The sequence below is a fragment of the Perognathus longimembris genome, chromosome 18 (assembly GCF_023159225.1).
Source record: "Perognathus longimembris pacificus isolate PPM17 chromosome 18, ASM2315922v1, whole genome shotgun sequence".
Lineage (NCBI taxonomy): Eukaryota > Metazoa > Chordata > Mammalia > Rodentia > Heteromyidae > Perognathus > Perognathus longimembris.
In genome coordinates, this window is record NC_063178.1 from 23,527,681 (window position 1) to 23,552,248 (window position 24,568).

The 24,568-nt window shown below is 43.0% G+C and overlaps 1 protein-coding gene across 1 annotated transcript in view; it reads right to left on the bottom strand.

Annotated features, from left to right (window-relative positions):
- The window catches only part of Gad2 (glutamate decarboxylase 2), a 66,024-nt gene that overhangs the window by 1,981 nt on the left and 39,475 nt on the right, over positions 1 to 24,568 (bottom strand). The window contains exons 9-15 of the mRNA XM_048367572.1: positions 21,974 to 22,028; positions 19,873 to 19,989; positions 18,520 to 18,584; positions 13,827 to 13,905; positions 9,237 to 9,386; positions 5,386 to 5,493; positions 4,754 to 4,843 (exon numbers count right to left, since the gene is read on the bottom strand). Coding sequence (XP_048223529.1) covers positions 4,754 to 4,843; positions 5,386 to 5,493; positions 9,237 to 9,386; positions 13,827 to 13,905; positions 18,520 to 18,584; positions 19,873 to 19,989; positions 21,974 to 22,028 — 664 coding nt within the window. The remainder of the gene's footprint in view (positions 1 to 4,753; positions 4,844 to 5,385; positions 5,494 to 9,236; positions 9,387 to 13,826; positions 13,906 to 18,519; positions 18,585 to 19,872; positions 19,990 to 21,973; positions 22,029 to 24,568) is intronic.

Genomic DNA, 24,568 nt, shown 5'->3' on the forward strand with positions numbered 1-24,568 from the left:
AGATGTTTAGGAAGAGGCAAATGTTTAAGTTGCATCTATTACACATACATAGTCTATCCATGTATACATTTATCACTGGAATTTGTAAATAAAACACACAATCTTCGAAGTTTATTTCCATAAATTTATGAGGAGAAAAGGCAGAAGTCAGGAAAGCTTTAGGCTTATCAGAGACTAAGGTGAAGACGAGTATCTAACTTGGATTCATGATACTATGAACACATGACTTTTGAATAAGTTCTTAAGTAACCACTGCTTTTCAATGAAGTTTCATCTTCAAAGCACTTAATATACAGAGTTTACAAGATTCTCATGAGGTCTATCCATTTGTATGCTACCAAAGACAAAGCCAACAAACCAGGCTTCACTTTTTACTTCACATTTTGAAAATAGTTTCATCATCTAAAATAAATGTGGACAATAATTCCAGTGTTGAGAATTTCTGATTCTAGATGAGTGAGTTTTTACAAATCCCTCCCACTCTTCCTATTTCATAAAGAGGTGATGTAAAGTGGAATGATTCTTTATTCTTCCACCTAAAGAATGAAGGACACAGGCAGAACACTGGGGATAAATGTTGACAAAAATGAGTTTAGATACCTTGTATCTGGGATGAAGTTCTGAAAAATAGATCTGCTAGAACATTCTATCTCTAGGATATGATAGCTATCATTTTGTGCCTCCAGCAAAGAAATTTCAAATTTACCTCGTTGAGGAAATTTATGAAAAAAAAATCACATGACTATTATTTAGTTTTACTTTAGTTTTTTTTTGACAAAGTTTTGTGAAAACAAGGAAAATGCTTTATTCAAGTGACTTGACTTGAATTTGCTTTCATATCTATGAACAACCCAAGTGCAAAAACAAAAGCACAACAGTAGTTATTAAGGGGAAATTATCTCTAACTTTTCCAATAAATTCAAATCAATGCTCAAAAGAGTGATGTTACCGGCTATATCCCAAGCATATTTTTGGCATAGTATGAAGCTGAATCCTTCTAGTTCCTGAAGCAAGCTGAGCTTTCAGAACCACAGCTGTCTAAGTACATATGATTTTTGGTTCATCCAGAAAATGCTGATAAACTAAAAGTAGCTAGAACGCCTATTTCATTTTAGGTTCACTAATTGCAAGTTAAAAAGGGAAATAAGATTCTGACTATGCTGATAGACATATGGAAATTTTTGTTTTATTTCTAGATTGTTGTTTTGGCCAGGTTCTTGGTTTTCTGACTATAAAGAAAGTCAGGTGGGAGAGAAGGGCTGCATGTGGAAGAATTCACTAAATGCGTAATCAGGAAGAACTGTTTCGGGTGTACTGTTTTTGCCTTTGGGCCATTACCTTTCCAGCCCTATAGAAAACAATTGCTAGAGTACTTTTCCGTAACTCAAACCCTGATAAAGTAGATGTCTCATATTCATCATGAAATAAACTTGATGAACAACCATAGAAATGTGCAATTGCACTATGCTAGAAAAACCTTTTTGGTTTTTATTTATTTTTTTCTTTTTGGCCAGTCCTGGGGCTTGGACTCAGGGTCTGAGCACTGTCCCTGGCTTCTTCTTGCTCAAGGCTAGCACTCTGCCACTTGAGCCACAGCGTCACTTCTGGCCATTTTCTGTATATGTGGTGCTGGGGAATCGAACCCAGGGCCTCATGTATACAAGGCAAGCACTCTTGCCACTAGGCCATATCCCCAGCCCCCCTTTTTGGTTTTTAAATCTTAGAAACCTGAGAATTTTTTTTTTTTTTTTTTTTTTGGCCAGTCCTGGGCCTGAGCACTGTCCCTGGCTTCTTCCCGCTCAAGGCTAGCACTCTGCCACTTGAGCCACAGCGCCGCTTCTGGCCATTTTCTGTATATGTGGTGCTGGGGAATCGAACCTAGGGCCTCGTGTATCCGAGGCAGGCACTCTTGCCACTAGGCTATATCCCCAGCCCTGAGAATTTTTTAAAATGTCAAAGTAGAATAGCGATCAGTAAGACATTCTGAAATGCTAAAATCTCACCACTGCTAAATTTCCCATTACATCCAATAGCAGATTCTTAAAAAGTCACCTTACATTTAGTTCTTAAACTATTTGCTGTTAAATCTGTTGTTGACCCTTTGAAAGTTATTAGTCAGTACAGAACTATAAAATTGGGCTGGGGATATGGCCTAGTGGCAAGAGTGCTCGCCTCGTATACAGGAGGTCCTAGGTTCAATTCCCCAGCACCACATATACAGAAAATGGCCAGAAGTGGCGCTGTGGCTCAGGTGGCAGAGTGCTAGCCTTGAGCAAAAACAAGCCAGGGACAGTGCTCAGGCCCTGAGTCCAAAGCCCAGGACTGGCCAAAAAAAAAAAAAAAAAAAAAATCTATAAAATTTATAGAAAAGATTCAGAGATAGTTTTTCTAGAGCATTATGCTCTTTGGACTCTTCACAACATCTACTATACTTCAGTTAATTCATCTGTAACTGCTTGCATACCACCCAGTGTGTTTACTTATGATTTACAGGAACATTCTAGCTATCACAAATGAGGGAAACCATGAAACCTTTGTTTCTTTGGGTTTGGCTTACTTCAGTTACCATATTTTTCAAGTTCTTTCCATTTCTTTACTAATGGTACAATATCATTCTTGCTGATGAATACACAAATTTATATTGTGCATATATACCACATTTTCTTCATCCATTCATCCACTCTGTGGCATTTTGGCTGATTCTGAATCTTGGCTGTGGTGAATCGTGTTGCAATGAACATGGTTGTGCTGGTGGCTTTACAGTAGCCTTGTTTGCTCTCTATTGGATAAATGCCCAGGGGTGGAAATAAGTACTAGGCACTGGGTATTTGCCATAGAGGAGTGGGAGAGGGGAGAAGGGTAGATGAATAGAGTCAAGAATTCATTGTATGTATCACAAAATTAAGAAAAGTAAGGGAAGGGATGAGTCAAAGAGGGGGGAAAACGTTGAAGGGGTGACACAAATCAGTTTATTGTATACTATATATAAACGGCTTTGATCAATGGCAAAAAAATCAATAAATGTATTACAAAGTTAAGAAAAGTGAGGGAGAAGGTTAGGCAAGTGCTTTACCACCAAGCCACACCCCTGGCCCTACTTCTAATTATCTTCATCTTTCCTTTCTTAAAAAATATTGTTACTGTCATCACGTAGTTGTAAAAAGGAGTTGCCATTCAACAAAGCAGTTTGTAAATGAAGTACATCTTGACCAAGGTCACTCCTTCAACACCCACTCACCCCTCTCAACCCACCTTCTCCCTCACTTGTGCTTGTTGAGCAGGTACTCTATCATTTGAAGCACTCTCTATGAGATAGGTTCTCACCTTTTGGCCAGGAACCCGCCCCGCCCCTCCCATATTTGTTTTTCAAGTCTGAAGCTACAGTCTTGTTTCTATGTGGCCTCCTTCCCTCCTTAACTCCTGGGCTTGATTTCCTGAGATGACCCAGCTTAGACTTACTGAAGCTTCACAATTCCTCCTGTCCTAGATCTGTGCACCATCGATCTAGGATTTAGAAGCTTTTCTTCATTTGATTCTTAGATCAGATCAGGACAGTGGTTCTCAGCCTGGTCTGCATGGTAGAATCACCTGCAGAACTTTTAGAACTATTCCAACAAAGAGCCATTGGCTTAAATTATCAGGTAAAACGTGGCCCTCCTGCCTTTATCAAGCTTCTGGACAGCCAAAAGGCTTGGTTCGAAGACCTCCACTTTGTGTAAGTTTCTTCCTGTTGAGGAATTTGATCCTGGATTGCTTATGAGCCAGTGTTAACATTTATAAACTTTCCTTAGGGGTTTAAATCTACATACTATACTATTTTTCCTACTACATAAAAGGGAATCACATGTTCTAAGGTCAATGAGGTAGCAATGAGAAAAATCCTCCCTTTATGGTAAATGAAAAAACAACAACAAAACAAAATCAAACACCTAAGCCAACCAACCAACCAACCAATCAACCCTTTGAGATTCAAATCTTGGTGACAATTCCCTAGTATCTTACTCTAACACACACTGGGAGACGGGTCTTACGTTTTTTTTTTTCTCCCTTTGGTGTGCATTGTGAGCCTTATTTCACTCATGGTGAAAGTTAGAAGCAGGCAAGGATTAAAGCCATTAGGTATTTTACTGCCCAGAGGAGAATTTAAAGCTCATGTTCTCATAACCTGGAGTCAGAATGCATGAGTTGGGGGAAACTATTTTTCTCCTATTAGCAACATGGATTTCCACACATCACTCTTAGGTTGCTAGAGACTTTGAGTGATCTAACAGCTCAGAAAAGCTTAGACAGGGAATGATACACACTCTAATTGGTAACTGTTATACTACTAATAAGAGCTATTATTATTATTATTATTATCATTGCTTCTTGCTCTGTATCTTCTGGAGGACTTACAAGTCCAAAGACTGCTCAGGTTAGCCTTGAGGATAACATACCAAAGAGCCATCAGTGGCTTTGTTTTCTGATCATTTCTGTCACCCGTTTTGTTTGGCAAAAAAAAAAAAAAAATTCACTCTCAACAAAGTACCCCGCTGTTTTCTCAATGCAGTAAAGCTGATCACTTAAATACTTATATTAAGCTACAAGAAACTCTCAAAATGCAAGCAAATTTGGAAAATCATGACTGTGCTTCTTAGCTCAGCTGTGGCCCACAGGAGGAGCTCAGGTTTCCAAGGGTATTCATTGGTCACACATATGATATGCACATCAGAGGCCCGGTACCACAGGCACCACGGGAGGTGTCAGCACTCACCTTTGAGAGGCGACTCATTCTCTCTTCATTGTCTTCCAGGGTACGCAGACTGGGAGGAACATACCAGAAGCAGACATTTGTGTGCTGAGGCTACAAAGAGAAAAAACAAGATTTGTACCTGTGCCAAACTGGCATTTTTAAACATTTCGAGGACATTTGGAATCTATTCTTTCTTCATGTTCAGAATACAATTCTTCCTTTTGTTTGGTTTTGGTTTTTTGTCAGTCCTGGGGCTTGGACTCAGGGCCTGAGCACTGTCCCTGGCTTCTTTTTGCTCAAGGCTAGCACTCTGCCACTTGAGCCACAGCGCCACTTCTGGCCACTTTCTGTATATGTGGTGCTGGGGAATCGAACCCAGGGCTTCATGTATGTGAGGTGAGCACTTTACCACTAGGCCATATTCCCAGCCCACAATTCTTCGTTTGAAATCAGTGAGTTCCTTTAGAGTGTCTCCACTTGGACAGTAGAGAGAGTTATTTGTGAGTCTGCTCTTGACTCCAGCTCAGAGGAGCTACCCCATCGTCCATTGCTTCTCCTTAGCTGGACATCACGTTCTTGACATCAGAACCTTGGTGATAAGGAGTAGAGTTAACTAAACTTTGGGGGAAGTGTGGAAAAAACTGAGTACCTACCTTCCCATCAAACACCATTTCATATCCTTCTCGGTTCTTTATGATATTGTATAAATACTCGGCCAGTTCCAAACACTTGTCAATATGTGCTTCAAATCCAGCAGTCCCCTAAGGAAGAGAACAGAGCTCCTTAGACAGGCAGAGGATGTGGGAACAAGCAGTCTCTCAAGAGACTGGCAGTTATTCCACCACTTCCGACTCCATGCTGCCTTGCTATCTTTCTTCCTCAGAACGACTTCCACAGGCTTTTTTGGCCATTATTTTCCTTCTCAGGTGCTTTTGTTCTCACTCATGACATTTCCCTACAGCTTGCTCCTCATTTCCTAAGCCTCCATTCTCCAAGCAATTATTTTAACAACTCAAGGAGAAACTGACTGTACTTCATAGAGGCAATTGTGGATACCATTAATAATAGAACAGCTTGGGCTAGTCTCTTTCTGCAGACGAGAAACACCATCAGAGACCACCAGGATGCTTGCTGGGTCCCAGGCCCATTGTTTCAGCTCTCCATTTCAGGAGCCCATCTTTGTTAAGCACTATGCTTCCTCATCCACAGACAGGGCTTGCCTTCACTGAAACAAAGGTCAACTAATAACGAATGAATTTTAGGGAGCACATGGGTGCTTTATTAGCACATCATCCTGCCCACATCTTTGGAGATGTTCTTTGGTGATGGATGATTGTCTGTGATGGGTGAATATTGTCACAGAGGTCTTTTAGTTTTCAGCTATAGATGCTGATTTACTAGATTTAGGAAAACAACTGAACAACATTGGACTGGAACTGCTTTGCTGGTGTCCAGACAAACTAGGGAATTGCTTTTCAACGCGGCTTCAAAATTTACTTGGTGCTAGTGGAAGCCTCAGAAGAAGTAACTACGAAGCTGGTGTGTGTTTGTAACTCCAGAATTTGGGAGGTGGAGACAGGAAGATTGTGAGTTTGAGTCCAGTTGTGGCTAGATCGCAAGACCTTGTCTCAAAACAAAAACAAGACAGCTAATGCTCTTCCCTGAACACTCAGAACTAGTCTACCAGTAACTAATTCAACCCAGAAACTAGAGGATGGTGATGAGAAGGTCCCTTTTCTGTAACAAAGGGCCTCAACATCACACTAAACATGACAGTATCCAAAGTGCATTAAAGAACTTCCCTGGTTTCTAATGGTTTTAGAAATCCATCTCTTTGGAGATTGCTTCCCAAGCTAATTGGAAGGGCTTGGACTAAGGACTAAATGTGTAGCCAGCATCTGCACCCCAAGTATGTTCAGGAAATCTGGTTCCCTTTAGAATGGGACTTGATGCTGCAGAGCTAGCAGAAGAGAAATAGGACCCATGCACCTGAGTCCTGTTTTCTCTAAGACACCGCCATAGGTTGAAAGATGCTACTTCTGAGAAAACTACGGAATACCTACAATAGCTCTGTTCTCACGGTCATCACTCTAGCTCTGGTCCACTTATTTGGCATCTTTCAGACAAGTTAGACTCCAATAGTCTCAGACTATGCATGCGAACTCCTTGCCCTTCTTCCTGGAATGACTTTCCTCAGCTCTGCTGTCTGAAATCCTGTTTATTCTATCCATCCTGTTCAAGCCCTGCTCCCAGATAATCTCTTGCTAAAGCTTTCTCCTCCCTCCCTTCCTTCTTTCCTTCTTTCTTTCTTTCCTCCCTTCCTTCCTCCCTTCCTTCCTTCCTTCCTTCCTTCCTTCCTTCCTTCCTTCCTTCCTTCCTTCCTTCCTTCCTTCCTTCCTTTCCTCCCTCCCTCCCTTCCTCCCTCCCTCCCTCCCTCCCTCCCTCCCTCCCTCCCTCCCTCCCTCCCTCCCTCCCTCCCTCCCTCCCTCCCTCCCTCCCTTCCTTCCTTCCTTCCTTCCTTCCTTCTTTCCATGCCGGTCCTGGGGCTTAATCTCAGGACCTAGGAGCTGTCCCTAAGCTTCCTCCATCCCCTGCCCCCTAAGGCTGGTACTCTACCGCTTGAGCCACAGCTTCATTACTGGTACTTTTTTTTTGGCAGTTAATTGGAGATAAGAGTGTCATAGATTTTTCTGCCCTGGCTGGCTTCAAACTGTGCTCAGCCTCCTGAGTAGCTAGGATTTCAGGTATGAGTCACTGGCTTATATTCATTTGGCTTATATTCTTTTTTTTTTTTTTTTTCCAGTTCTGGGCCTTGGACTCAGGGCCTGAGCACTGTCCCTGGCTTCTCTTTGCTCAAGGCTAGCACTCTACCACTTGAGCCACAGCGCCACTTCCAGCCTTTTTTGTTTATGTGGTACTGAGGAATCAAACCCAGGGCTTCATGCAGGCTAGGCCAGCACTCCACCACTAAGCCACATTCCCAGCCTTATATTTTGTTTTATATGACGAATACCTTTGGACTTATTTTATCCTATCTGGGAAATGGCAGGCTTCATATCTCTTCTCATTTAGTACTGGGCAGGATAACAAATACTCAGTATTTACTTATTAAAGTTAATTAGTATCTCAGAGAGAAAGTGAACACTCTGTTAGTTGGCAAAAGTTGCTAGGCATTAATTTCCCTTTAATAATGTTTGCTGTTTGTAGAATTTCCCACTTTCTTTGTTATCCACATCTTCGATTCCAAAGGCCAAGTAGAAGGAACTCCCAGGAACCCTGCCGATCTGTGCACTGGCAGACAGATACAGAGGTTGCTGTAAAACCTTGGTAGTTGCAGGTGGGTCTGGCCACGCCTCTCTCCTGGCATGCATGCCCCACTCCAGCTGGCCCTGAGCTCATGCTCCAGGACTGGGGCGCCCCACCCTCCCATAGGCCCTTACAGCCAGCTCTGTGTGTGTGTGTGTGTGTGTGTGTGTGTGTGTGTGTGTGTGTGTTTAAATGCTGGGGATTTAGGCCTGCTAGCCAAGTGCTCTTTTATTATATCCTTAGTCCTTGTTTTGCTTGTCTCACTATATAGTCCAGGCTAGCCTTGAACTTATGAGCCAACCTGAATCTTTGCCTTCTTGAGGTCACAGGCATGGACTATCACACCCTGTCTACTTGTGGAGAGGACAATGTCTTGAAGGGAGAGGACAATTTCTTCAGTGTCTAGAATCACAAGAGAATTTTCATTGATCTATTTATCCTTATCTCTGATTTAGGTTGTGGACTGGGCTTATTACTTTGATCATTACTTATCACTTCTGCAAAACATTGCAGCTTTAGGTTGAACACTAAATGAAAGTTTTTGCCCCTGATGTGTCTAGATATTTAAAATCTGTGGATGGAATTACAAGAATAGATATAACTAAGTAACAAAGATGTGGTGAATTTTTTCCCCCTTTTTCATTTTCCACAACTCTCTGAGTGTCTTTTATTTTAGCACTTTAAAAGCATCTTCCTTTGCTTTTATTTTGGGTTTCACTTGTCCCTGTTGTTTGATTCACCCCAGGTGATCTCCAAGTTATTTCTCTAACAACCAAAGTCTGCCCCATGCTGAAGATAAGGCCTCATGTGGTAAAGAAACAGCAGGAACTGATGGACTGTGAGAGAAACATTTTTGTGAAAATATAGTTAATGATCATCATCTTAATAAAAACACCACAGGAATAAGATACAGAAAGCTACTTGAACTGAGAGGGATTTCGCATACCATTTACAGAGCCAGATTTCCTCAACCTGCTACTCATATCTAGTTTATTATTTTGCAATTCCTCCCTCAATCAATGAACTAAAACTGGTTATTTTAAAGCCAACAAAATAAGCTAACAGTTTGTATAACAGATTTGATTATTTCCAAAGGGAAGTGTCATGCCCATTAGATAAGTCTCTCTCTCTCCTTCTCTCTCTCTCTCTCTCTCTCTCTCTCTCTCTGTTGACATTGAACTGACAAATGCACGCTCACCTTTGCCCTCCACATTAGCCATAATTTAAAGACATCGACATGGCGCCCACACTGTAAGGCCTTGTCTCCAGTGTCATAGGACAGGTCATAGTGTTTGTCTTGCTGAAAGAGATAGGAGGCATGCATCTGGTTGCAACTCTGCATCAATCCCTGAAAGAGAAAAGTCAGGAAACTCTACTGATTATTCATTAGCTTTACACTGTGGTAGAAATTGTTAAGAACAATAAGACAAATAGACATTGTATATCTCGAAGAAAGAACACAGAAGGAATCAATTTTTTTTTAAAAAGATGGTATCAATATCTGGTAGGTATTGATACTGTCACAGGTGACTTTGTAGGATAAATGGCAAAGGGTCAAGTATTAAAAAATGAACAAGAACTATTTACTTAGAGTTTTCCCTCAGAGTGAAAGCAAGAAGAAAGAGGAAAAGAAAGTCCACAATCTGAGCATGATGTCCATTTGGGAGAACATGTTGGGGTTCAGGTTTTGTTATCATTGGAGTTTTTGGAAACGTTCTGAGTTTGTTAAATACTATGATGCTCCCCATGCTTTTATCCACCTTTAGTTCAAAGGACTTTATCATGCTATTGGAATTTGATCTGCTGTAGAAAAAACACAGCTTTTCTGTTCATTGCTACCATTTCTATGGGCAGGAAAAGAAAAAGACATTACAATTCTGAGATGGAAAAAAAACCCAAACCATTTTTCCTGTGTCACAGTCTTCTCCCTGTGGTCAGGTGTCAGTCCTACATGTTCACTCAGTTGCTTGTGCAAGTTGCAAAGGCAAGTCTCATTGCCAATGACGGACTGTTGATTTGCCCGGGTACCATCACCCGACTACGGAAATGGGTGGCAGAGTGATTAAACTACTGCAAAGAACAGAGTGAATCATGCTTGTGATGAAAATAGAACCATCAGTCTCCCCTCTGGAAACCTCACGTTTCAGCTTGTCACGAGCCGCTGGAAGCCTTTGACTCTTGTTACTCATGGTGTGCTGATTTTATAAAAGCTTTGGCATTTGGTTTTTGTTTCTTGTGTGACTCATGACAAGGGAACAAAAGACTAAAATGTAGTTGCTGAGTTGAAGTCAGAAATGAGAAGAACTCCTTAAAAACTATCTGAACTGAAGCACAACACAAAGAAAGCTAAACTTTAACAGGGTTTCACAAGAGAGCTGGACTCTACCTGGTAGTGTAGGCTTTATATTCATATCTAGGGTCCAGACTAACACTAGGAACTGAGACTAAAAAAGAATTTAATGTGTTTGTATGTAGAAAGATAAGGGATTTGGGGAAAAGAGATTTACTTGAAGATCAGTAAGATGTGAAAATTACAACAGGTACTTCTATTTTGTTTTATGGACATAAGTTGGTCACCAGTCTTCCCCTGGCCAAACAAACTGACAAATAAATGCCTCCAATAGCAAAAGAGACCACCTTAAGAGAGTACGGGATGGTGGGCGGATCAGACCAACTTTAAGCAAAAGACCTCTGAAAAGCTCATGAGGCTGAGATCCAAGAATTAAGGTTCAGAGCCAGCTTGGGCAAAACAATCCACAGGAATCTTATCTCCAATTAATCATCAAAAAGCTAAAACTGGATATGGTAGAGCACAAGCCGTGTGAGTGAAAAGCCAAGTAAGAGCCCGAAATTTCAGGCCCAGCACCCAGGAGACACACACACACACACACACACACACACACACACACACACACACACACACACACACACATTCCTTTTATAGACACCCCCCACTTAGATATAAAACCCACTTTGTGATCTGATTTTGCCCCCATATCTGCACCAACCAACCAGTTTTAACTGTCTTTTGCCTCAAATCCTTAGGGGGAAAACAAAACAAACAAACCTTTTCCATTTCAGAATCAAAGTGGGCAATGCTGCGTTCTTCTCAACTCTTTCCCTTCTCTTTTCTCTCTCATGGTTAAGAATCCAAAGGCTTTCCAATTGCTCGGAACTGTTTGAGTCTCACGCCACTTGACATACTCTCTTGTATGATTTGTCATGGAGCTAGGCACAACACTGCCGATGTTGTTTAACCAGAGGGGAGAGGTACTGCCTCCCTCAAACTCCACATCTTTTATCTCATTCAGTTATTTATTATTGGCATATGTGCTATTGTGTACTGTAAGGGGTTTCATTGTCCCTGAGCTTTTATGCTCAAGGCTAGCGCTCTACCACTTGAGCCACAGCTCCACTTCTAACATTTTGCTGGCTAACTGGAGGTTAAGAGTCTCATGAGCTTGCCTGCCTGGGCTGGCTTGTTTTTGAATGGCATTTTCTTTTACTTCTTGTTCACCCTGTAGAATGCAACCTAAAACTTTGTGTATTTTTTTTCTTCTCTTTAACAAGTCCAACAATTTAGCCATGCTGAAACAAGCTTTCTGTGGTCAGTCAAAATACCTATGATGGATGTAAGAGCAGAGCCTTGCTTGGACAGCACTTCTGCTGTAGCTGTGGTTTGATGGCACAGATTGCAAAAGCCATCTGATATCCCTAGCCTGCCATTGCACAAATTTAGTTTATCTTCCAGCTTCTTCTCATCTGAACGACTTATAAGCTTCTGTGTTTTACTCAACCTATTGATGGATATTTTTAATAGAGCTGGGTTAGGTACCAAGCCAGAGCCTCTAGCCTGGGTAGCACCAACTTCTAGCCAATAGGTCCTTCCAATGCCTTCATCCAATCAGATACAAATCTGCCTATTTTTATCTGGCTTGTATTTTCCTTGGTGTGTCAGTGAGGTGATGACAGTCACTGTCAAACATCTGGCTGAAATGTAAATAATAGAGGTTTATTTTTTGCTTTTCAAGCAATACAGCTGAGGTTTGCATGATCTATAATAGGAGATGATGTATCAGACTTTATTTATTTGATGGGAAATCAGCCTGAAATGATATTTCTCAATGTGCTCATCTCATTTGGGAGGAAAGTGTGCGTTTGGATTTTTATCAGCTTATTTGTGGGTTACTTCAATTTATAGTTGTCAAGAGAAGGTATTATAAGAGCATGAGAACTAATAATACCCTTTTATCAAACAATCACACTCAGGTATGTACTTTAAGACATATTATCAAAGATACATATTTGAAGCTTTTTATCAAGCCACTGGTATTTTGTAAGAAAATATTATATGACCATTAAAATCATTTTTATGTTTAATCAAACATGAGCTGAGTATGTAGCTCAGTAGAAATCTTATCTAGCCTGTATGAGGGAGGCCGTAGGTTCTGTTGCCAGTACTGAGAAAAAAAGAATACAGTGTCTGAAATATTATACACACGATATAGTGTTAAATATAAAAATAATAAGCATGTTTATATTACATAGGATGATAGTTGTTTTAACTATTTATACCCTACATATTTTCCTAGAGAATTGGTGGGTGAAATATTTTAAAACAGTAACAATGATTATCTCCAAATGACAGAACTTTAGGCAGCTTTAAATTTATCTATGTTTTCTACCTGGCCCAAATTTTCTAAAGTCGTTACATGTTAATGTTAGTTTTCATTTTTCTATCGAATGGTGATTGATTGATTAATTGATCTTGGAGGTACTGAGGTTTGAACTCGGGCCCTCATGTTTGGTTGACCTGTACTCTATCTCTGAACCATGACTTTGGCCTTAATTTTATATTTTTAAAACAAGCAAAGATAAATATTTTAAGATCCTTTTTCAAGCTGGGGTTTCTTTATTAATTCTTTTTCTTTTTGGTCAGTACCAATGCTTGAACGGGGGGCCTCCTTCTTGCTCTGCTTGCTTGCGGGGCTGGTGCTGTACTATTTGAGTTGTACCTCCACCCTGGGAGTTTTGCAGGTTATTTGGAGTTGGACTCTTTGGGGCTTTCCTGCCTGGATTGGCTTACAAGCTTGATCTTTCAGATCTCAGTCTCCTGAGTAGCTAGCATTATAGGCATGAGCTGGTTTACGAATTCTAACACGATAAAATATAATAGGAATAACCTAAAGTTGTTTACTTAAACCTTATCAACAAAATTAATGTAGTGAGGAGCTTTAACTTCACCTTGTATCAGGGAGGAGAAATTTAGAGGCCTCGACTAACAGTGAATATCTACAGAGAATGTCCTCAAGGCCTTTTCTTTCAGAATAGTCTAGAATGACAGCGGTCCCAGCTGATTCTTTTCTTATAGGCAGTTGTAAGATATAGCAGACACCATCTGTGTCTACGTTTCTGAATCTTAACACTCACTTTATTCGTCTATCATGTATATTTTTTTCTTATGGCAACATGATCTTTTGTTTCCCCCCTCTTATGGTAACAATGAATCCTTCTATTCCAGAAGAAACTAGAATTTATGTTTTGAGCAGGTGTCTGGACTTGAGGACTCCAAGGGTAGTTGAGGATGGAAGTATCTTACAGAAAATGTGGAGACCAGGCCAAAGTTTCTATCCTGAACATGGAGAGGCGGGGCCACTTTGTCCTCCAGCACCAAGAGGCCTTTAGAAGAGGAGCATGCTCTGGGCACTGGGAGCATCTTGGGAAGAGGTCAGCTGTGTACGACACCGAAGCCCACCTGAGGATGGAGACAGGGTCAGGAGAGACGTACCTCTTCTCTAACTAGGAGGGCGGAGCACTGCAAAGGGACTCCCATCATCTTGTGGGGGTTCCACGTCACAGAGTTGGCCCTAAAACAAACACATCACGTTAAGAAGGCAAGGTGACACAGGGCGTCTGGTGAGAGTGAGGGCTCTGCACGTGGGCAGCAGAGCCTCCTTCTGGTACCACTGTTGCTCAGATGCCAGGATGGCCCTGCAGGGCCACCGCTAAAGCCGGTTCTCCTGCCTGCAACGCTCCTTGGTCCACAGAGAAGGTTGGGAAGGCCGCGCCCGCCCTCGGCTGGTTCTCCTTCCAGCTCCAGTGGGGGCTCGGAACCCCACAAGGCTCTAGGATTCACTGGAAGGGGGAATGTGTCCTTTTACAGGAGTGTCTAGGCCTCTGTCCCCATCTCCTGTCTAGCTCAGACAGCCCTGATCTAGAGTTCTTTAATAAAAAAAACAACCAGTGTTATCAGTTGGATTTGGGTCCAGCAAGTGAGTGTTAACCCTTTCCTTCTCCGGATTCCAGAATGTTCTTCACGCTCTGTCTATAGGCCCAGTTCATGATGTCCCCAGGGTGAGCTCCGCTGTGCATGAAGCCATGTCCTTTCATCTTCCCTGAGCTATTTCCATCACACCAGGGTATTTTTGTGCCCAGAATGTTCTCTGCTGGGGCTTCCCAGGCCTCTGATGTTCTAGTCTCTTGCTGGAATGTGGTATTTCTAGGCTTCACTTGGTTCAGTCTTCTTTCCAGCTTTGTTACAATGGACCTGGGCAGCCTCACTGAGCTTCCTCCAGCCTCTCTCCCCTCCCCCAGGCTGCTTTGGCTCCTTCCTCTTCTCATGCCCAGGGGAAGCAGCTGCTTCCACCCTGAGCCCGCGTGATCTGGCAAGGTGGTCTCTGCCAAGTCGGCCAGAAGGCTGAGGATCTCTGAGGATCACAGTCACAGGGTGACCCTGGCCATCTTCTAGTATTTGGCTGAATGATTCAGTCCTATGGCTTCTGTAAGCTGGGCACAACTGAACCCCACCTCCGGGACTGCGTTCAGATATATCCTGATGCCTTGATTTGAACCTCAAATCAGCAGCCCCAAGTCAACTCGTTTTCATTTTTATTTTTTGCCAGTTGTGGGGCTTGAACTCAGGGCCTGGGTACTATCCTTGAGCTTTTTTTTTTTTTTGCTCAAGGCTAATGCTCTACCATTTTGAGCCACAGCGCCACCTCTGGTTTTCTAGTGGTTATTGGAGGTAAGAGTCTCAGACTTTCCTGCCTGGACTGGCTTCAAAGCTTGATCTTCAGATCTCAGCCTCGAGTAGCTAAGATTAGAGGTGTGAGCCACTGGCACCTCACAAGTGAACTCTTTCCCACTATTTGTCACTTCCAGTCCTGTCTTCATTTCCAACCACATTTTCAATCTATTTTCACACTACTTTCTTCCAAGGCATCCAGTTGCCAAACATCCGGGTTATGTTTTGTTTTATTTTATTTGTGCTGTTCTTGGGGTTTCAACTAGGGCCTGGGTGCTGACTCTTAACTTTTAAAAATCAAGGTTAGAGCTCTACCACTTGAGCCACAGCTCCATTTCTGGCTTTTATTTATTTATTTTTTTTTAAAATTTCAGTGGTTAATTGGAGATAAGAGTCTCACAGTCTTTCCTGTTCTGTCTGGCTTTGAACCATGACCTTCAAATCTCAGTGTCCTGAGTAGTTAGGGTTACAGGCATGAGCCACCGGCACTCGGCTGGTTGTGTTTATTCTGCTCTCCGCTTTGCTCCTGATGTCTTCTTTGAATGTCCATTTTCCCACCCCCTGGGGGAGACATCCACTTATTTGCCCCTGATCTTCATGCTCTGGTCAGAACCTAGCAGCTCTTATGCCCCATAGCTGGGTAAAACTGGGGCTGAGGCAGGTGACCACTCATGTATCAAGGCTTCCTCTGGGTTCTCCACTCAGCTCGCAGGCCCCAGCTCTCCTGAGGGCAACACAACTTCTGCTGCATCGGAAATGCCACGTGTCTTTCAAGCCTCGAGGAGAGAATGTCCAGTGGACAATGACAGGCAAGCTCCCCACCAGCGAAGCGGGCTCAGGAAGAACCGGTGTGAGGGAGGAGACAGACGTGGGAGTATTGGGATGCTTGCTTGCAGCGATGTCTTCTGAGAACCCCCAAGTCAGAGGTGCAGGGCAGGGACCCAGGTGCATTGCTATTTTGCAGTGAGGTTGATATTCCGAGACTTCACTGAATTCAGGACGCTTTTAGAATAAGTCTTAATCTTTGTGCTTGTGGCACTTGTGGAAGGGAGACTTGTTTCATTCTAAACTTAGGCTCATGTGCATTATGACCAGACGTTTCCACTGGTTTGATGACCTTGTTCACCAAAGAAGATATGCCTTGATCTAAGAAGTCAGCAGGATGGAGATGCTCAGAAAGTGGGGGGCAAAGGGGGCCCTGCCCAAAGCAGAGCACCGCAGTCCCCTCATTCCTAGAGCCTCACATCTGGCTATTCTATTTGGTAGATTCCATTATAACAAAGTTTAAAAAATCATGGCAATAAGAATGTAGAGAACGCAGTGTTCCATGATAAAGGTTCTGAGCTCTGCTCTCAAATAACACTCATTAGTACAAAAGTATGTGGGTGTTTATTTTTTTGAGGCTCAGGGTGGGTAATTTAGTGAGCTTACAAATTGACAATGCTCCGTAGTTTGCAGCACTTGCAAGCACAGATGTCATGAGAGGTAAGATAGCAAAACGTTCATGTTTTGTGTCCCTAAGAAGAAATTCACAGAGGAGAAAGTGTAGTATATCCATCCACTGTCCTGAAAGCTGAGTATGTGTGCACGAGTATGTGAGGCTGGGGATAGGAACCACAGCCACGATATGCTAGGTAAGTGTTCTACCAGTCCATGGATTTAATTCCATTCTTGTTCTGATCAGCTGAGCAGGTACCACATCTACAATATCTCCTCTTCTCTTCCCTTCCCTTCCTTTCCCTTCCTGCCTCCTCTCCTTCTTTCTTCCTTCCTTCTCCTTTCTTTCCCTCCCTCTGCCTCTTTCCCTTTCCTTCTTCCTCTCCCCTTTCTTTCCTCACTCTTCCTCCTTCCTTCTCTTCCCCCATACCTCCCCCAGGCTCTAGCTCTTCTTTGTGCATCATTTCTCTCTGTTTAATTCCTGGTTACTTCCTGAGCTTCCGGTTTCATGTAGATCTTTAAGATGGACCAGGATTAGACCTCAGAGAAGCCCAAGTCGCTGGCTCTGGGAAGGCGACACCCCTGCCCTCTGTCCTCTTGCCTAGCCAGTCCTGCAGAAAGACCATGAACATGTCTAATGCTGCAATCCAGCTGTAGCCCAGACCAGAGCCCTTACCAGCAAATGCAGGGACACGTGGCCCCGCGTACGGGACTTAGCTGAGCTCCGCTGCCACTTCCCCAGCCTTCTTCCCACTGACTGAGCAGCTCCCCTTCACTCCCTCCACTAGCCCATGCCCCTTTCACAAGTTCTCTGCTCGTGAGCACCTCTGGGTGTCACACTGCACACCCGACGTGTACGCCTGGCACGGGTGCCCTGTATGAGCCGTGCGGACAGCTGTTTCTGAGCTCCATTAGCCTCTTTCCCTGCCCTGAAATAGAAATTGTGCCAAGATGTCTAGGGGGCAGAGCCTGTGTGAATCTTTCCCTGGGTGACATCTGGCTGCTTGGCACGGCGTGGCGGGCATTTGGCAGCCTCGGAGGGATTCAGGCTTTGTCCAGTGGCCTGGGGTGTCAGCGTTTGCACTAATGGTTTGGCTGACTTGCTCTGGGGTGATGGCTCTCTCTGCACGTGATCCCAAGGCTGTATTTTGCACTCTGCATTCTGTCCCTGGAACCTCGATATGTTTTATGCTAATCAAATCGTCCTGCCTTTGTGCTTTGCAGCTTTTTCTCAAGGGTCTACTGCTTAGATTCTAACTAAAAGCTACTTCCTAGCATCAACCAGAGCTGTCAGGAAAAGGCATGAGACTGAAATCTGAGTCTTGCTTCAAGTTAACTGACCGTGTTATATCCCAATCTCAATTTTTTCAGCACAGCTAAATTACAAGATGCTTGTTTGTATGGAAAAATTATTCATTGGTTTCTTTCAGGTTGTGGATATTATCCTTTTCAGAAGGATGAAAGCTATAGATTTCTCTAGAAAAATGTAGGTTGCTTGTAGGCTTCAACTGATTTGGGTGGTTCAGAGATCCCAGGAATGGATTCCAGAGAGCAATCGATTTCTGAGACATATTCTACCTGGGTCACTTCATGGAGGGCTTGATTTTCTGCACTGTGTACATTAGATTTCTGAGGGACTCTCACACCGAGCATGGGGCTGAAGAGTTCATGACATGGAGCACCATTTGCTTGTCACACTTAGCCTTCAACATTTCATGATAAGAAGAAAAATGCAGCAGGATGCTGATGGTGTAATCCTGTGATCCTCGGCACTCGGGAGGCTGAGGTCTGAGGATCTCGGTTTGAAGCTAGAAGGGGCAGGACAGTCCATGAGACTCTTAGCTCCAATTAACTACGGGAAAACCAGACGTGGCGCTGTGGCTCAAAGTGGTAGAGTGCTAGCCTGGAATGAAAAAGCCTAGGGACAACACCTAGACCCTGAGTTCAAGCCCCAAGACTGACAAAAAAAAAAAAAAAAGAGGAGATGGAAGGAGGAAAGGAAAAGGAAAAATGCACATACCTTTCTACACCACTCAGTTTCCACTTGTGTTTCCGGGACATCAATAATCCTCCACCCCAAGCTGCCTGAGATAGGAAATCGTATAAGGAGAAAGGTAGCTGTTTCTCATGACCTAGGATTTTACGGTTTGGAGAACCATAGTGTGAAAATGCTCTTCTTGGCCTGGAGCAACATAAAGGAGTTGGCTATCTTCTGATGCTCGGCCTCAAAGTTTAGGGTGGAAAGCCTTCCTAACGAGTCAGACTCTTCCACATTCATAAGGGTAGAAGGAGTCCAATTGGTTGAGAAGACTCTTTCTCCATTTCATGCAGACTGATTTCCTCAGTTCCAAACCGTAAAGCCCAAATGTTTCAAACCAGGGCTACTCAATAGTGTGGGCCTCTAATGGCACATAAATCTTGCACCAGGATGCATATCAACTCTAGACTTCCTTCCTTGAAAAAGTCCTCCAATGGGAGAAAAAAATCAGATGACCCATTAGGTGATGCTGATTTGTGATCAGTGATAATTTGGTACAAACTTTTTACCTTAATGGCACACAAATTACAGATGGCAATGCTTTCTAAACCACTTTACTGATCTTAAATCTCTTCAATTCATCTTTTATAAATTGGCTTTTTTTTCATTTAAAAGAATCATCTACCTCCATTATTTTGCAGTGTGACTAAGCTTAAAGTCAAAACATGTCAAATATAATTTAGCATCTGAGATAACGAAGCTAAAACTTTGCGAACTTGGTAATTCACTTTTCCTGGTAAATAAAGTCTGCTTTCCCCTGCAAATCAAGAAATACTTAATATGAACTTGAGGATGTGTGCTGTCCTTTTGATGTTTTGCTGCAGGCTGACACTCTACTCCTTGAGCCACAGCTCCAGTTATGACTTTTTGCTGGTTAATTGGAGATAAGGATCTTACAGATTTGTCTGTCCTAGCTGGCTTCAAACTGAGAGCTTCAGTTCTCAGCCTCCTGAATAACTAGGATTACAGGTGTGAGACACCAGAACCTCACTCAACTTTTGTTTTCACCTTCTAGATTTCTGCTATAAATACAAGTGTTTTTCTATCCTTTGATTTTCATAAGGAAGGAAGATCTGACGGGTGTGACTATGTGTAGGCTACATTCTTCTGAGGAAATTGTGGCTCACTGCATTGAGAACTCAGCTCATCAAACTACGAATATTTTCATGTAGGTAACTTTAGGCATGATCAAGATATTGTATACCATGCAATTGTGTGTTCATTTGTCTCTGAAATGCTTTAAGGCTTTCATGCCACTAGTTTGAAAATAACAAAAGTAAATTGTGTTCTGTGAAGCCCAAAAGAAACGAATGGCCAGTTCTGAGAGATACTTACATCCACGTGCATCCAGATCTTGTACTTTTTGCAGAGGTCCGCCACAGCTGACAGGGGATCAAATGCCCCATACACCGTGGTCCCCGCGGTCGCGCTCACCAGGAAAGGAACAAAACCCTACAGAAACAACAAGTCCCCAACGCCTGTAAGCAGGAGGCCAAGGCTTCTTAAAAAAACAAACAAACACCTACTGAAAAACCATGGACATTTTCTTCCTGCCACCTGTACACCTGCATTTTTGGAGTTCTTGGAAGGGTTACCAACACTTAAGCCTGGCGCCAGTCACTGTAGAACCTGTGTTCTCTAGTCATTTGGCTACCATGTAGCAGCCATTTATTACAGCTACCACTTAGCAGTCCATTTAGTTCTCTGAAAGGCTGTATGTACTGGAGGCTTCCAGTGATCTCCCTGAGCTTTTTATATATTCTAGGGACTTTTCAAACCCCCCTTTTATTGCTCTTGCTCATTTCGTAATCATTCTTTTCACCGAAGGCCCTTCTGGGAGCAAGCAGGAGAAGGCCAGCTCCTGTCATTTATTTAGAGTCTTACAGGGGCAGGTTTGCACAGGACTGAACAATAAGCCAGGGCTTTTATCTGGCTGAGTGGTCCTTAATCTGTCTGACCATAGCTAAGTGGAAATCGATTGAGATCATAGACTAGGACTACAAGAAAGAAAAAGTATCACAAACAGGACTTTCCTCGTTTCCTCATTCCATATTGAAGGTCCCGCGGCTTTAGGCGCATGTGGTTACATCATCCGCCTTTAGGTGGCAGCAAAGGTTTAAGCTTGTGGGTCATGTCACTTCAAGTGATTGGGGGAAAAGGCATATATATATGCCAGGAAATAATGACAAGAAAACACATTGTGAAGCTAGGAACTGTAGAGTGTATGGAGTAAGAGCTAAACAGTGGAAACCAATTCTGATTTGCCAACTGTGTGAGGGGGTGAATGACTGTTCAAAAGTTTGTGAGAATCTTCTGCTGGTCTGTAGACTTTGTTACTTGCTAACAGTTCTGTAATGCCGCCTGCAATCAGATGTGTGGCAACCTTACCAGCCTGGGCCCAGCCTGGAGGAAACAACTCCTTTGCAAGAGCCAGACGACCTCTGCATATCTTCTACTTGTGAAAGTGAATTTTCCAAAGTGTGTCTGCCTAATTCCAACTCTCAGACACAGGAAGAAAATGCTTTTGGAACGGTTATGCTATCTCTGTATAACTTCCTCAGCAACTATATATATATATATATATATATATATATATGTAATGTGCTCAGCAAAATAAGCTTTTCTAAAGCACAGCCCACACATAACTCAGAGAAATAAATTAGTATTGGATACAAACTTCTGTATTCTCATTAAAACTAGGAGGGTGAGCTTGAGCTCTGTTTTTAAAAGTAAAATCTATTCAGCAGTGGTACTCACTAGACACTATATTGGAAATGAACTATAAAGCGTATGGGGAGGGAGGTAGAGAGGGGATACACTGGGAGAAAAGGAGGGAGGGGGGACACTGTTCAAAAAGAAATGTACTCAATTCCTGACTTACATAACTGTAACCCCTCTGTATGTGACCCTTACAATAATTTTTAAATAAATAAATTAAAAACTCAAAAAAATAAAGTAAAATGTAAGCTGGGTGCTGGTGGCCCATGTATGTAATACTATCTACTCAGTAGGCTGAAGTCTGGGGATCTCAGTTCGAAGCCAGCCCGAACAGGGAGTCTATGAGGCTCTCCAATAAAGTACCCCCACTCCAAAAAAAAAAAGAAGTAAAATAGGAATGAGCTCTTCTCTGCTTAGAAATAGATTCATGGCCAGGTGTTGGCGGCTCATGCTTATAATCCTAGATACTCAGGGGGCTGAGATCTGGGGATAGTGATTCAAAGCCAGCCTGGGCAGGAAAGTCGGTGAGACTCTTATTTCCAAGTAACCATGAGAAAACTGGACATGGTGCTGTGGCTCAAGTGGTAGAGTGCTCGTCTTGAGCAAAAAGAGCTCAAGGACAGCTTCCAAGCCCTGAGTTCAAGCCCCATGACTGACCAAATGAAAGGAAGAAAGAAATGGGTACACGGCTGTAGATAAGATCCTTGTGAAAACTTACCTTCTGTTTGGCCTCAAGGATTCTTCTTTCCAGATCAGACGGGATCATTTTCCCTCTGAAAGGAAAAAGAAATGTGTTACAGATTTGCTTGAAATAGTTTAGTTGGTTGTCTTTTCAATGTAAGAGGCCATAGGAAGGTAAAAAACAAAATCTAACCCTGTACCATTGATAATGCTTAGTTAAAACAACTTCTCAGCTATCAGGAGGCAGAGATTGGGGAGGATTCTAGTTTGAGTCCAACTAAGGCAACAAAGGTAATGAGACCCATCTTAATAAACATGCCCAGTGTGGTGGTTCACATCTGTAATCCTAGGTATGTGAAAGGCATAGATAGGAAGATGGCTGTTCAAGGCCAGCCCCAAGCAGAAAGGGCTGAGGACATGGCTCAAGCGGTACAGCACCTGCCTAGCAAGCAAGAGGCCTGGAGTCCCAACCTCATGACCACCAAACAAACAAACAAAAACAGAGAGAGAGAGAGAGAGAGAGAGAGAGAGAGAGAGAGAGAGAGAGAGAGAGAGAGAGAGAGAGAGAGAGAGAATGCATTTGGAGACATTTGTATGAAAATTTTAAGTCTAGAAATTACCTAGCAACACTCCAAAGGCTAAAAGCATGGGACAGGCTTGGACCCCACAGATTGAAATTTCAGTCAGCTAGAAAACTGGTGGAGGAAGAAGCATCCTTTCATTCCACAAGTATAGAATTTCTAGACTATGAGGATTAAGTAAGTTAGTAAGTTAATTGGTGTGTGTGTGTGTGTGTGTGTGTGTGTGTGTGTGTGTGTGTGTGTGCATGCGTGCCAGGCTTGAACTCAGGGCCTGGGCTCTGTCTCTGAGCTTCTTTTGCTCAAGCCTAGCACTCTATCACTAGTGAGTCACAGCACCACTTCCGGCTTTTTCTGAGTAGTTCGTTGGAGATGAGTCTCATGGACTTTTCTGCTTGGGCTGGCTTCAAAGGGCGACCCTGAGATCTCAGCATCCTGAGTAGCTAGGATTGTAAGCATGAGCCCCAGGCACCTGCCTGCGGAGTGTGACATTCCAATTTTAAGACCTGGAGGGCAAAGCATTGGGCAGAGAATAGGTTCTGGTGGAAGCAAAAATACTGAAAGGTTGCTCAAGTTTTCACATCAGTATCATAAACCTAGGTTTTATGTAGATGATTTGGGAAAGTGAGGGAGAGGAGGTTAACGAACACATCGTCAGGCTGCTACTGGCATTTAGTGAGCAGTTGGTAGGATTTTGTGCTTGACACTAGCTCAAGGGCATGTCTGTGTCTGTCTCAAGAGTCTGATCTAGCTTCAGATACAGGGAGCTTTACTACCCATCTTTTGGTGTTAACTTGCCTAAGCTTTCACCTAGTGAGATAAGTTGTTTCCACCCAAACCAAGGCTCTCATTTTCCTCACTCTTTAAGTTAAATTGGGCTTTCTATAGCGAAGAAGCAAGTCATATTTTCTATCATTTTTGTTTAGAGCTAAGAAAAGAGGTGAGACATAATTAATGGCACATAAAGTAGGATTAAAATTGGAAGCATCAAGAGCTACTGATTTAGGTGAAGCTGTTCTCCAGTGCCAAACAACCCCCCCCCCCCCGCAATCACTTGGGCGATGGTAATATACAAGTCAGCTAGTGACTAGCTTGTCAAGCTGGAACTAAGGAAGGTCATGACACGTGCATCTGAGGGTGAAAGGTGTGGGGTCTGTTTCCCAGCTGCCTCCTTTGGGGTGATTCCTGTGAGACTGAGGGCAGGGAATGGGGGTGGGGTGTCAGGGCTGGGAAAGGAACACTAGAGCATCTTATTCCCTACTTTTCCTGTATCCTTCCTCTGCTTTGTGGGGGGAAGGGGTCATTTCAACCTGGGAGACTCAGCTTCTCCTATATGAGGTGCTACTCCAGACCTGCTATTATGGAAATGCTCACCTTTCAGAGAAAATCTGGGTAGGATATTTACCTTTTGTAGAAACATTTAAGCACATTATAGATGCCACAGTACTCTGGAAGTTAACTATCCAACAAGAGAATTCTTAGGGAGTGTTTAGCAGATTTTTGGCTTTTAACTAGTCTATCACCAGCTTGGACATTTTGAGGTAGATTAACGTGACAGTCCTCAAGTACGTGTTCATCCCAGCAGGACATGTTGCTAGGGATACGGCAGCCTCGCAGGGCCTGAGGAGAGCGGGCCCGCACACGCTCTTGTTGACACAAATGTTTCTTTCACCACATAGTTCCTTGTTGTCTCTAATTCCAGCCCTCAGTGGCAGCAAGAAGGCAGTTACATATTTAAAAAAAAAAAAAAAAAGAGGATAGCTTCTTAACACAGCTAACTTAGAGACCCGGGACACACAGCACTGTGTTGCAATATACTGAGTGTGTGTGTGTGTGTGTGTGTGTGTGTGTGTGTGTGTGTGTGTGTGATTAAGCAAAAAGGATGAGCATATTGCCTTGTGTGTCCTTGTTTCCTAAGCCCTCTCCCATGAAAGTAAGTATTTGTGGAGAGGAGAGGATGCACGATCAAATGAGCCAATGATGGCCTTGAGCAGAGAAGCTCAAAGACAGCACCCAGGCTCTGAATTCAAGGATTGGCACAAATAATCAAACAC